We start from the raw sequence: 13505 nt of genomic DNA, 5'->3' as shown, positions 1-13505 counted from the left end.
CGTCTCTGGAAGAATAAGTGTTCAAAAGCACCCTCCACGTGTAAAAATAATATGTACAGCCACAGACTGAAATCTAAAATAAAGCAACTAAGAAATGGTAAACCCAAGAATTTTTGCAGACTCTACAGTATTCGGAAATTCTTTCTCAGCCTTGTGTATCTGCTATGGGGCTTCTGGAACATAAAGCAAAGTGGAATCTTATTATGCTTCAATTGTCGGAGAATAAAAACAAAATATCCAAATAATAACCTGTGGTTTTTAAGATTTTAAATTTGAAGACTGCACAGAAAGATTTTCAAATTTTAAAAATGGAAAAAAGTGTATCTGCCTCCTGAGTCAATCTTGCCCTGTTAGTGTATTGAGCAAGGTGGTGACAGACTATGTGGCTCCTATAGACTGCCAGGGACACTCGCTCTAGTGTCAGAGTCCACTCTGTACTCCTGAGAGGGGGCCACAGATCTTAAGAGTTGTGTGTGACAGACGGGCTGTGATCCTGGTCCTCTTTAATGTAGGCAAACCAAAATATCTGGCCAAAAAGGCAACGGAAGGTGTCATGTTTTAAGAAAGTTGTGATTTTTTCACAAGTGCTGCAGGGTTACAAGGTCTCTTTTCCTTGGACCCCAGTAGCCGTTTTTATGGTACTGATGGTCCTGTTGAACCAGGTTTTCTTTGCTGCTTGGACTTCATTCAGGGCAAGGCCCAAATGATGCTCCAGGTCCTAAACAGAGATAAAAGACACAATCACACATCTGCCATGTCTCACTATGTCACAGTCACTCTCTTATATCCCTGTATCACAGTCACTCTCTCTGCATCCTGTATCACAGTCGTTCGCTCAGCTTTCCTGTAGCACAGTCGCTCTCTCTGCATCCTGTATCACAGTCGCTCTCTCAGCATCCTGTAGCATAGTCACTCTCTCAGCTTTCCTGTACCACAGTCACTCTCTCTGCATCCTGTAGCATAGTCACTCTCTCTCAGCTTCCTGTACCACAGTCGCTCTCTCAGCTTCCTGTATCACAGTCACTCTCTCAACTTCCTGTATCACAGTCACACTCTCAGCTTTCCTGTATTACAGTCGCTCTCTCTCAGATTTTCTGTATCAGTCACTCTCTCAGCTTCCTGTATCACAGTCACTCTCTCAGCTTCCTGTACCACAGTCGCTCTCTCAGCTTTCCTGTATCACAGTCACTCTCTCAGCTTCCTGTACCACAGTCGCTCTCTCAGCTTTCCTGTATCACAGTCACTCTCTCAGCTTCCTGTACCACAGTCGCTCTCTCAGCTTCCTGTATCACAGTCACTCTCTCAGCTTCCTGCATCACAGTTGCTCTCTCAGCTTCCTGCATCACAGTCACACTCTCAGCTTTCCTGTATCACAGTCACTCTCTCAGCTTCCTGTATCACAGTCACTCTCTCAGCTTCCTGTATCACAGTCACTCTCTCAGCTTCCTGTATCACAGTCGCTCACTCAGCTTTCCTGTATCACAGTCTCTCACTAAGCTTCCTGTATCACAGTCACTCTCTCTCAGATTTTCTGTATCAGTCACTCTCTCAGCTTCCTGTATCACAGTCACTCTCTCAGCTTCCTGTACCAATATCGCTCTCTCAGCTTCCTGTATCACAGTCACTCTCTCAGCTTCCTGTACCACAATCGCTCTCTCAGCTTCCTGTATCACAGTCACTCTCTCAGCTTCCTGCATCACAGTTGCTCTCTCAGCTTCCTGTATCACAGTCACTCTCAGCTTCCTGTATCACAGTCACACTCTCAGCTTCCTGTATCACAGTCACACTCTCAGCTTTCCTGTATCACAGTCACTCTCTCAGCTTCCTGTATCACAGTCGCTCACTCAGCTTTCCTGTATCACAGTCGCTCACTAAGCTTCCTGTATCACAGTCACTCTCTCAGCTTCCTGTACCAAAATCGCTCTCTCAGCTTCCTGTATCACAGTCACTCTCTCAGCTTTCTGTATCACAGTCACTCTCTCAGCTTCCTGTATCACAGTCGCTCACTCAGCTTTCCTGTATCACAGTCTCTCACTAAGCTTCCTGTATCACAGTCACTCTCTCTCAGATTTTCTGTATCAGTCACTCTCTCAGCTTCCTGTATCACAGTCACTCTCTCAGCTTCCTGTACCAATATCGCTCTCTCAGCTTCCTGTATCACAGTCACTCTCTCAGCTTCCTGTACCACAATCGCTCTCTCAGCTTCCTGTATCACAGTCACTCTCTCAGCTTCCTGCATCACAGTTGCTCTCTCAGCTTCCTGTATCACAGTCACTCTCAGCTTCCTGTATCACAGTCACACTCTCAGCTTTCCTGTATCACAGTCACTCTCTCAGCTTCCTGTATCACAGTCGCTCACTCAGCTTTCCTGTATCACAGTCGCTCACTAAGCTTCCTGTATCACAGTCACTCTCTCAGCTTCCTGTACCAAAATCGCTCTCTCAGCTTCCTGTATCACAGTCACTCTCTCAGCTTCCTGTATCACAGTCACACTCTCAGCTTTCCTGTATCACAGTCACACTCTCAGCTTTCCTGTATCACAGTCGCTCACTCAGCTTTCCTGTATCACAGTCACTCTCTCAGCTTCCTGTACCAAAATCGCTCTCTCAGCTTCCTGTATCACAGTCACTCTCTCAGCTTCCTGTACCACAATCGCTCTCTCAGCTGCCTGTATCACAGTCACTCTCTCAGCTTCCTGCATCACAGTTGCTCTCTCAGCTTCCTGTATCACAGTCACTCTCTCAGCTTCCTGTATCACAGTCACACTCTCAGCTTTCCTGTATCACAGTCACTCTCTCAGCTTCCTGTATCACAGTCACTCTCTCAGCTTCCTGTATCACAGTCACTCTCTCAGCTTCCTGTATCACAGTCACTCTCTCAGCTTCCTGTATCACAGTCACTCTCTCAGCTTCCTGTATCACAGTCACACTCTCAGCTTTCCTGTATCACAGTCACACTCTCAGCTTTTCTTGTATCACAGTCACTCTCCCAGCTTCCTGTATCACAGTCACTCTCTCAGCTTCCTGTACCAAAATCGCTCTCTCAGCTTCCTTTATCACAGTCACTCTCTCAGCTTCCTGTATCACAGTCACACTCTCAGCTTTCCTGCACCAGTCACACTCTCTGCATCCTGTAGCATAGTCACTCTCTCTCAGCTTCCTGTACCACAGTCGCTCTCTCAGCTTCCTGTATCACAGTCACACTCTCAGCTTTCCTGTATCACAGTCACACTCTCAGCTTTTCTTGTATCACAGTCACTCTCCCAGCTTCCTGTATCAGAGTCACTCTCTCAGCTTCCTGTATCACAGTCGCTCACTCAGCTTCCTGTATCACAGTCGCTCACTCAGCTTTCCTGTATCAAAGTCGCTCACTAAGCTTCCTGTATCACAGTCACTCTCTCAGCTTCCTGTATCACAGTCGCTCTCTCAGCTTCCTGCCTCACAGTCGCTCTCTCTGCATCCTGTAGCATAGTCGCTCTCTCTCAGCATCCTGTAGCATAGTCGCTCTCTCTCAGCTTCCTGTATCACAGTCACTCTCTCAGCTTCCTGTACCACAATCGCTCTCTCAGCTTCCTGTATCACAGTCACTCTCTCAGCTTCCTGTATCACAGTCGCTCTCTCAGCTTCCTGTATCACAGTCATTCTCTCAGCTTTCCTGTATCACAGTCGCTCTCTCAGCTTCCTGTATCACAGTCGCTCTCTCAGCTTCCTGTATCACAGTCGCTCACTCAGCTTTTCAGTATCGCAGTCACACTCTCAGCTTCCTGTATCACAGTCGCTCTCTCAGCTTCCTGTATCACAGTCGCTCTCTCAGCTTCCTGTATCACAGTCACACTCTCAGCTTCCTGTATCACAGTCACACTCTCAGCTTCCTGTATCACAGTCACACTCTCAGCTTTCCTGTATCACAGTCGCTCTCTATGCTTCCTGCGTTACAGTCGCACTCTCAGCTTCCTGTATCACAGTCGCTCTCACAGCTTCCTGTATCACAGTCACTCTCTCAGCTTCCTGTATCACAGTCACTCTCTCAGCTTCCTGTATCACAGTTACTCTCTCAGCTCTCCTGTATCACAGTCGCTCTCTATGCTTCCTGCGTTACAGTCGCTCTCTCAGCTTCCTTGCTCACAGTCGCTCTCAGCTTCCTGTATAACAGTCACACTCTCAGCTCTCCTGTATCACAGTCGCTCTCTATGCTTCCTGCGTGGCAGTCGCTCTCTCAGCTTCCTGCCTCACAGTCGCTCGCTCAGCTTCCTGCCTCACAGTTGCTCTCTGAGCTTCCTGCCTCACAGTCGCTCTCTGAGCTTCCTGCCTCACAGTTGCTCGCTCAGCTTCCTGCCTCACAGTCCCTCTCTCAGCTTCCTGCCTCACAGTCCCTTTCTCAGCTTCCTGCCTCACAGTCCCTTTCTCAGCTTCCTGCCTCACAGTCCCTCTCTCAGCTTCCTGCCTCACAGTTGCTCTCTGAGCTTCCTGCCTCACAGTCGCTCTCTGAGCTTCCTGCCTCACAGTTGCTCGCTCAGCTTCCTGCCTCACAGTCCCTCTCTCAGCTTCCTGCCTCACAATCCCTCTCTCAGCTTCCTGCCTCACAGTCCCTTTCTCAGCTTCCTGCCTCACAGTCGCTCACTTGGGTTCCTGTGTAACAGTCACTCACTCGCCTTCCTATATCACAGACACTATCTTAGCTTTCTATATTACAATCATAATCTCAGCTTCCTGCATTACAGTAACTATCTCAGGTTCCAGTATTACAGTCTCCTGTGTCTCACAGTGAGATGCTGATATTTTCTGTATTAGTTACTTTCTACTTCCCCTATGCCACAGGCTCTCTCTCATCTTCCTGTATCACAGTCAATCCGACTCCAATGCCCCTAGGTACTTTATCTTACCTGTATTTTACACTCTGCTTCCACCAGCTGCAGTTTAGTTTGGGCCAGCTCTAATTCCATCTCCCTCAGTTGGTTTTTCAGTGTTTCCTTCTCCTCGTCTGTGTCTTCCTCGGTAGCATTATCTTTCACTGCACTAATGATCTTGATGTGACCCTCCTTGTTAAAAAACTCTCGGCAGTGCTGACACCCATCTACCTTTTGCTAAACAAAGACAAAGACACAGAGCTTAAAGGGACACTAAACTCAAAATATTTATTTCATGATTCAGGTAGAGAATACAATTTTAAACAACTTTCCAATTTACTTCTATTATGTAATTTGCTTCATTCTTTAGATATCATTAGTTGAAGTAATATCAATACACATGGGTGAGCCAATCACACGAGGCATCTATATGCAGCCACCAATCAGCAGCTACTGAGCCTATCTAGATATGCTTTTTTAGCAAAGGATATCAAGAAAATTAAGCAAATTAGATAATAGACGTAAATTAGAAAGTTGTTTAAAAACAGAATTTATGCTTACCTGATAAATTACTTTCTCCAACGGTGTGTCCGGTCCACGGTGTCATCCATTACTTGTGGGATATTCTCCTCCCCCACAGGGAAAGGCAAGGAGAGCACACAGCAAGAGCTGTCCATATAGTCCCTCCCAGGCTCCGCCCCCCCAGTCATTCGACCGACGGTTAGGAGAAAAAAAGGAGAAACTATAGTGTGCCGTGGTGACTGTAGTGTATAGAGAAAGAAATTCTTCAAACCTGATTAAAAAACCAGGGCGGGCCGTGGACCGGACACACCGTTGGAGAAAGTAATTTATCAGGTAAGCATAAATTCTGTTTTCTCCAACATTGGTGTGTCCGGTCCACGGTGTCATCCATTACTTGTGGGAACCAATACCAAAGCTTTAGGACACGGATGAAGGGAGGGAGCAAATCAGGTTACCTAAACAGAAGGCACCACGGCTTGCAAAACCTTTCTCCCAAAAATAGCCTCCGAAGAAGCAAAAGTATCAAATTTGTAGAATTTGGACAAAGTGTGCAGAGAAGACCAGGTCGCTGCCTTACATATCTGATCAACAGAAGCCTCGTTCTTGAAGGCCCATGTGGAAGCCACAGCCCTAGTAGAGTGAGCTGTAATTCGTTCAGGAGGCTGCCGTCCGGCAGTCTCGTAAGCCAATCGTATGATGCTTTTCAGCCAAAAGGAAAGAGAGGTAGCAGTAGCTTTTTTGACCTCTCCTCTTGCCAGAATAAACTACAAACAGAGAAGACGTTTGTCTGAAATCCTTTGTTGCTTCTAAATAGAACCTTAAAGCACGGACTACATCTAAATTGTGTAACAAGCGTTCCTTCTTTGAAAACTGGATTCGGACACAAAGAAGGCACAACTATTTCCTGGTTAATATTCTTGTTGAAAACAACCTTTGGAAGGAAACCAGGTTTAGTACGCAAAACAACCTTATCTGAATGGAACACCAGATAGGGCGGATTACACTGCAGAGCAGATAATTCAGAAACTCTTCTAGCAGAAGAATAGCAACCAAAAACAGAACTTTCCAAGATAACAACTTGATATCTATGGAATGTAAGGGTTCAAACAGAACCACTTGAAAAACTGAAAGAACCAAATTTAGACTACAGGGAGGAGTCAAGGGTCTGTAAACAGGCTTGATCCTGACCAAAGCCTGAACAAAAGCTTGAACATCTGGCACAGCTGCCAGTCGTTTGTGTAACAAGACAGATAAAGCAGAAATCTGTCCTTTTAGAGAACTCGCTGATAATCCCTTATCCAAACCTTCTTGGAGAAAGGAAAGGATCCTAGGAATTTTAATCTTACTCCATGAGAATCCCTTGGATTCACACCAACAGATATATCTTTTCCATATTTTATGGTAATCTTTCTAGTCACAGGTTTTCTGGCTTGTACCAGAGTATCTATCACAGAATCCGAAAACCCACGCTTAGACAAAATCAAGCGTTCAATTTCCAAGCAGTCAGCTGGAGAGAAACTAGATTTGGATGTTCGAATGGACCTTGTACTAGAAGATCCTGTCTCAAAGGTAGCTTCCATGGTGGAGCCGATGACATATTCACCAGGTCTGCATACCAAGTCCTGCGTGGCCACGCAGGAGCTATCAAAATCACCGAGGCCTTCTCCTGTTTGATCCTGGCTACCAGCCTGGGAATGAGAAGGAACGGTGGAAACGCATAAGCTAGGTTGAAAGTCCAAGGCGCCACTAGAGTCGCCTTGGGATCCCTGGATCTGGACCCGTAGCAAGGAACCTTGAAGTTCTGACGAGACGCCATCAGATCCATGTCTGGAATGTCCCATAATTGGGTCAACTGGGCAAACACCTCCGGGTGGAGTTCCCACTCCCCCGGATGAAAGGTCTGACGACTCAGATAATCCGCCTCCCAGTTTTCCACTCCTGGGATGTGGATCGCAGACAGGTGGTAGAAGTGATCCTCCGCCCATTTGATGATCTTGGTCACCTCTCTCATCGCCAGGGAACTCCTTGTTCCCCCCTGATGGTTGAAGTAAGCAACAGTCGTCATGTTGTCTGATTGGAATCTTATGAATCTGGCCTTTGCTAGTTGAGGCCAAGCCCGGAGAGCATTGAATATCGCTCTCAGTTCCAGGATGTTTATCGGGAGAAGAGACTCTTCCCGAGACCATAGACCCTGAGCTTTCAGGGAATCCCAGACCGCGCCCCAGCCTAATAGACTGGCGTCGGTCGTGACAATGACCCACTCTGGTCTGCGGAAGCTCATTCCCTGGGACAGGTGATCCTGAGTCAGCCACCAACGGAGTGAGTCTCTGGTCTTCTGATCTACTTGAATCACTGGAGACAAGTCTGTATAGTCCCCATTCCACTGTTTGAGCATGCACAGTTGTAATGGTCTTAGATGAATTCGCGCAAAAGGAACTATGTCCATTGCTGCAACCATCAACCCTACTACTTCCATGCACTGAGCTATGGAAGGCCGTAGAACAGAGTGAAGAACTTGACAAGCGTTTAGAAGCTTTGACTCTCTGACATCTGTCAGGAAAATCTTAATTTCTAAAGAATCTATTATTGTTCCCAAGAAAGGGACTCTTGTTGACGGAGACGGGGAACTTTTTTCTATGTTCACCTACCACCCGTGAGATCTGAGAAAGGCTAGAACAATGTCTGTGTGAGCCTTTGTCTTTGAAAGAGACGACGCTTGAATTAGGATGTCGTTCAAGTAAGGTGCCACTGCAATGCCCCTGGGTCTTAGAACCGCTAGAAGGGACCCAAGCACCTTTGTGAAAATCCTTGGAGCAGTGGCTAGTCCGAATAGGAGAGCCACAATAGGTAATGTTTGTCCAGAAAGGCGAACCTTAGGAACTGATGATGATCTTTGTGGATAGGAATATGCAGATACGCATCCTTTAGATCCACGGTAGTCATAAATTGACCCTCCTGGATTGTAGGTAAAATCGTTCGAATAGTTTCCATTTTGAACGATGGCACTCTGAGAAATTTGTTTAGAATTTTTAAATCCAGAATTGGTCTGAAAGTTCCCTCTTTTTTTGGGAACTACAAACAGATTTGAGTAAAACCCCTGACCTTGTTCCACAGTTGGAACTGGGAGTATCACTCCCATCTTTAACAGGTCTTCTACACAATGCAAGAATGCCTGTCTCTTTACTTGGTTTGAAGATAAGTGAGACATGTGGAACCTTCCCCTTGGGGGTAGTTCCTTGAATTCTAGAAGATAACCCTGAGAGACTATTTCTAGTGCCCAGGGATCCTGAACATCTCTTGCCCAAGCCTGAGCAAAGAGAGAGAGTCTGCCCCCTACTAGATCCGGTTCCGGATCGGGGGCTACCTCTTCATGCTGTCTTGGTAGCAGCAGCAGGTTTCTTGGCCTGTTTACCCTTGTTCCAGCCTTGCATTGATTTCCAAGCTGGTTTAGTCTGGGAAGCGTTACCCTCTTGTCTAGAGGCTGCCGAGTTGGAAGCCGGTCCGTTCCTGAAATTGCGAAAGTAACGAAAATTGGACTTATTCTTAGCCTTGAAAGGTTTATCTTGTGGGAGGGCATGGCCCTTTCCCCCAGTGATGACTGAAATAATCTCTTTCAATTCTGGCCCAAAAGGGGTCTTACCTTTGAAAGGGGTATTAAGCAATTTTGTCTTGGAAGATACATCCGCAGACCAAGACTTTAGCCAGAGCGCTCTGCGCGCCACAATTGTAAACCCTGAATTTTTTGCCGCTAACCTCGCTAACTGCAAAGCGGCGTCTAAAATAAAGGAATTAGCTAACTTAAGTGCGTAAATTCTGTCCATGACTTCCTCATACGGAGTCTCCCTACTGAGCGACTTTTCCAGTTCCTCGAACCAGAACCACGCCGCTGTAGTGACAGGAATAATGCACGAAATAGGTTGAAGGAGGTAACCTTGCTGTACAAAAATCTTTTTAAGCAAACCCTCCAATTTTTTATCCATAGGATCTTTGAAAGCCCAATTGTCCTCAATAGGAATGGTCGTGCGCTTGGCTAGAGTAGAAAACTCCCCCTCGACCTTAGGGACTGTTTGCCATGTGTCCTTCCTGGGGTCGACCATAGGGAACAATTTCTTAAATATAGGAGGAGGGACAAAAGGTATGCCTGGTTTCTCCCACTCCTTATTCACTATGTCCGCCACCCGTTTAGGTATCGGAAAAGCATCAGGGTGCACCGGGACCTCAAGGAACTGTCCATCTTGCACAATTTTTCTGGGTTGACCAGATTGTCACAATCATCCAGAGTAGATAGCACCTCCTTAAGTAATGCGCGGAGATGCTCTAATTTAAATTTAAATGTCACAACATCAGGTTCTGCCTGCTGAGAAATTCTTCCTGTATCAGAAATTTCCCCATCTGACAAACCCTCCCTTCACTGCCACTTCAGATTGGTTTGAGGGTATGACAGAAAAATTATCATAAGCGCCCTCCTGCTCTACAGTGTTTAAAACAGAGCAATCGTGCTTTCTCTGAAATGCTGGCATTTTGGATAAAATATTAGCTATGGAGTTATCCATTACTGCTGTCAATTACTGCATAGTAACAAGCATTGGCGCGCTAGAAGTACTAGGGGTCGCCTGCGCGGGCATAACTGGTATAGACACAGAAGGAGATGATGTAGAACTATGTCTACTTCCTTCATCTGAGGAATCATCTTGGGCAACTTTACAATTTGTGACAGTTCTGTCCTTACTTTGTTTGGACGCAATGGCACAATTATCACACTATATTTGAAGGGGGAACCACATTGGCTACCATACATACAGAACATGATCTATCTGAAGGTACAGTCATGTTAAACAGGCTTAAACTGGTTAATAAAGCACAAAAACCGTTTTAAAACAAAACCGTTACTGTCTCTTTAAATGTAAAACAGGGCACACTTTATTACTGAATATGTGAAAAACTATGAAGGAATTATCCAATCTTTACCAAATTTTCACCACAGTGTCTTAATACATTCAAAGTATTGCACCCCAATTTTGTTAACCCTTAAAATGTGGAAACCGGAGCCGTTTTTAATTTTAACCCCCTTACAGTCCCAGCCACAGCCTTTGCTGCAACTTCACCAATCCCAGGGGGCTATATGATACCAAATGAAGCCATCTAGGAACGTTTTTAGTGGATTCCAGACCCTCACACATGCAGCTGCATGTACTGTACTCAAAAGTAACTGCGCAATAATAGCGCGAAAATGAGGCTCTGCCTACTACAGAGAAAGGCCCTTCCTGACTGGGAAGGTGTCTTAACAAGTGCCTGGTGCTAAAAACGTTCCCCAATGTTATAAAAGTGTGAAATATAACTTCAAACTGCATATAATACTTAAATAAAGCAATCGATTTAGCCCCTTAAAGTGTCTACCAGTTTATAGCCCATAATAAGCCCTTTATTCTGTTTGAGACTAAGAAAATGGCTTACCAATCCCCATGAGGGAAAATGACAGCCTTCCAGCATTACACGGTCTTGTTAGAAATATGGCTAGTCATACCTTGAGCAGAAGAGCCTGCTAACTGTTTCCCCCAACTGAAGTTATCTCATTTCAACAGTCCTATGTGGAAACAGCAAACGATTTTAGTAACTGCTGCTAAAATCATACTCCTCTCACAAACAGAAATCTTCATCTCTTTCTGTTTCAGAGTAAATAGTACATACCAGCACTATTTTAAAATAACAAACTCTTGATAGAAGAATAAAAAACTACAACTAAACACCACAAACTCCTCACCATCCCCGAGGAGATGCTACTTGTTCAGAGCGGCAAGGAGAATGACTGGGGGGGCGGAGCCTGGGAGGGACTATATGGACACCTCTTGCTGTGTGCTCTCCTTGCCTTTCCCTGTGGGGGAGGAGAATATCCCACAAGTAATGGATGACACCGTGGACCGGACACACCAATGTTGGAGAAATGACATGCTCTTTCAAAATCATGAAAGAAAAAATTTGGGTTTCATGTCCCTTTAATGCACATTAGACTGAAGCAATAGCCTGGTATACAGATGAAGTGGCAGGAGATATGCAAGAGGTTACAATGTGTGAGGATCATTACAGAAGATAATATAAAGGCCATCTCTGAATGTAAACTGGACCTATACAGATCCACTGGTCAAATTCAGACTCTTTGACTTCTTACCCGGATTTTCTCAATTTCTGCTTTATTAGATGACTGTTGCTTTTCAAGCCGATCACTTAGCTGAGAACATATCTGCAAAACAAGCAGAGAAGAAGTCAGGTGTAAAACACAAATACATCCTGAGTTAAACATGACTTCCAGACACATATTCTTCAATTTAGTTATACCTGTTTGTAATCTCCAATGATTGAGCTGTTTTTTTTTATTTCAGACTCTGCTTTATCAAGTTCTCGACGACACATTTCCTTCAGCTAAAGAAAATAACAATACAAAAAATCTATTTATCGAAACACTGGTAAGTCAGTACCTCCTACAACACCTATTTGTAACGTCCCTGGTCACACCCCTCTATATGACCTCTCTGGAATTAACCCCCATTGTATGCCTTCACCTTAGCCTCTCCCCTTCATATGACTCCTAATCCCACCCCCTTCAGTGTGGTCTGCTGAAATCTTATCCCTTGGTGTGACCTGAGTGGATTCTTCCTCAAGTCGTCTCTTCTCCTCCTCAGCGTCAATCAGTTTCTGTTTGGTCATCAACAATTCCTTGTTCAGAGCATCTGCCTTCTCCTCAGCCTGCAAAATATATATATACTTTGCTTATTGTTACATTCACATACGCCTAATTGGAGGGTTAACCAGGTTGCACATACTATACGATTGATAACATTCTGAATGCGAACACATGTGGGATTTGACTATACACACCAGGAACCATCTAGGGACCTTGAGGGTCAACCATTGTGCATATTTGTTACCTAATACTCATATTGAGGTCACTATATGTGAGCATAATAGATATTGTATGCAAGCAATACACCCATTAAATCTACAGTATTATACTATTTAGTGGGTTTGTCTATCTTTCATAACTCATTGGAGCTTGAGTGTCTTTCTATACTAAGAGAAGCCACAACACTCCACACCCAGAGTACAACTATATTGAACAGGAGACATTGCGGTAGACACCAACTGTTCCAGATGTTGGTTCTCCCATATAGCATTACACTAAGCTCATAGGATTGAGGTTGAACTCAAATCTTATATTTTGGACTTAAATCTTATATTTCAAAAAATTGGATGAATCTACACTTTTATTTGTGATTTTCAACTGTGACTATACATCAATTATAGACTGTGAACGGGACTTGTCATAACCTAACATTAACCTGCATTACCAGTTGTTGTTTATGCACATATCGTAAAACATCAGTATAGCGTTTAATATCTCTCCATCCGAAACTTCTATATACCATTGTCACAGGGTGGGAGCAGCATTACAGATGTCATGTTAAATACTATCACTACCTCCAGCGCCAGACACAACTCTTTTCTTTGTCTTTTTATCTTTTATATATCTTTTTCTCTCTTTCTTTTTTATATATTTTTTTCTCTCTCTTTTTATATCTCTTAAAGAGTGCAGCGCTACATAAGAGGTGTTAGAAATTAGAACATATATAGTATGGTCACAACAAACATAAAATAATTAAATGTTCCGAGGGATCCAGACACAAAGACAGTCTTACGTTATCTAGATCCTTGCGCAGTGCGATCTTGCTGGTAACCAGCTCGTGCGCTAGGTCATCGTTTTCTTGTTCCAGCCTCATGTTTGCTTCCTGAAGCCTCCTGTTTTCACGCTAGGAGCAAAACAAATTCATACTGTGAAGTCTTTCAAGGACAGATAAGAATGTGTGAACTCTCAATCAGTCAAGCACTTGGTATTCTAATATGAGAAATGTTTAAACAAGAGGGTGTGACATTTGCTAGACTGGGGAACTTCTAGTTAAAAGCTACCAGATATTAACCAGACAAGAGAGGCTGCTGAGATGACTTTAGATAGTTGTAGTGAATAATTATGGATGGAAGATCAGATTTACATTAACCACACACAAACTAGATATATAAGGGCTTCTGTGTCTTACACCCCCTCACTTGAGGTCAATGATATAATCGCTGTAAAAACATAAATTAT

At 44.5% G+C, this 13505-nt stretch overlaps 1 protein-coding gene across 1 annotated transcript in view; it reads right to left on the bottom strand.

Moving 5' to 3' along the window:
• RABGAP1 (RAB GTPase activating protein 1) overlaps positions 1-13505 on the bottom strand; it is an 831375-nt gene that overhangs the window by 1081 nt on the left and 816789 nt on the right. The window contains exons 19-24 of the mRNA XM_053696166.1: positions 13060-13170; positions 12005-12109; positions 11702-11785; positions 11535-11606; positions 4883-5083; positions 1-718 (exon numbers count right to left, since the gene is read on the bottom strand). The exon at positions 1-718 is cut by the window's left edge and continues 1081 nt beyond it. Coding sequence (XP_053552141.1) covers positions 596-718; positions 4883-5083; positions 11535-11606; positions 11702-11785; positions 12005-12109; positions 13060-13170 — 696 coding nt within the window. The 3' untranslated portion in view covers positions 1-595. The remainder of the gene's footprint in view (positions 719-4882; positions 5084-11534; positions 11607-11701; positions 11786-12004; positions 12110-13059; positions 13171-13505) is intronic.

This window comes from Bombina bombina, chromosome 12, assembly GCF_027579735.1.
Source record: "Bombina bombina isolate aBomBom1 chromosome 12, aBomBom1.pri, whole genome shotgun sequence".
Taxonomy (NCBI): domain Eukaryota; kingdom Metazoa; phylum Chordata; class Amphibia; order Anura; family Bombinatoridae; genus Bombina; species Bombina bombina.
This window is presented reverse-complemented; position numbering and strand designations above follow the sequence as displayed.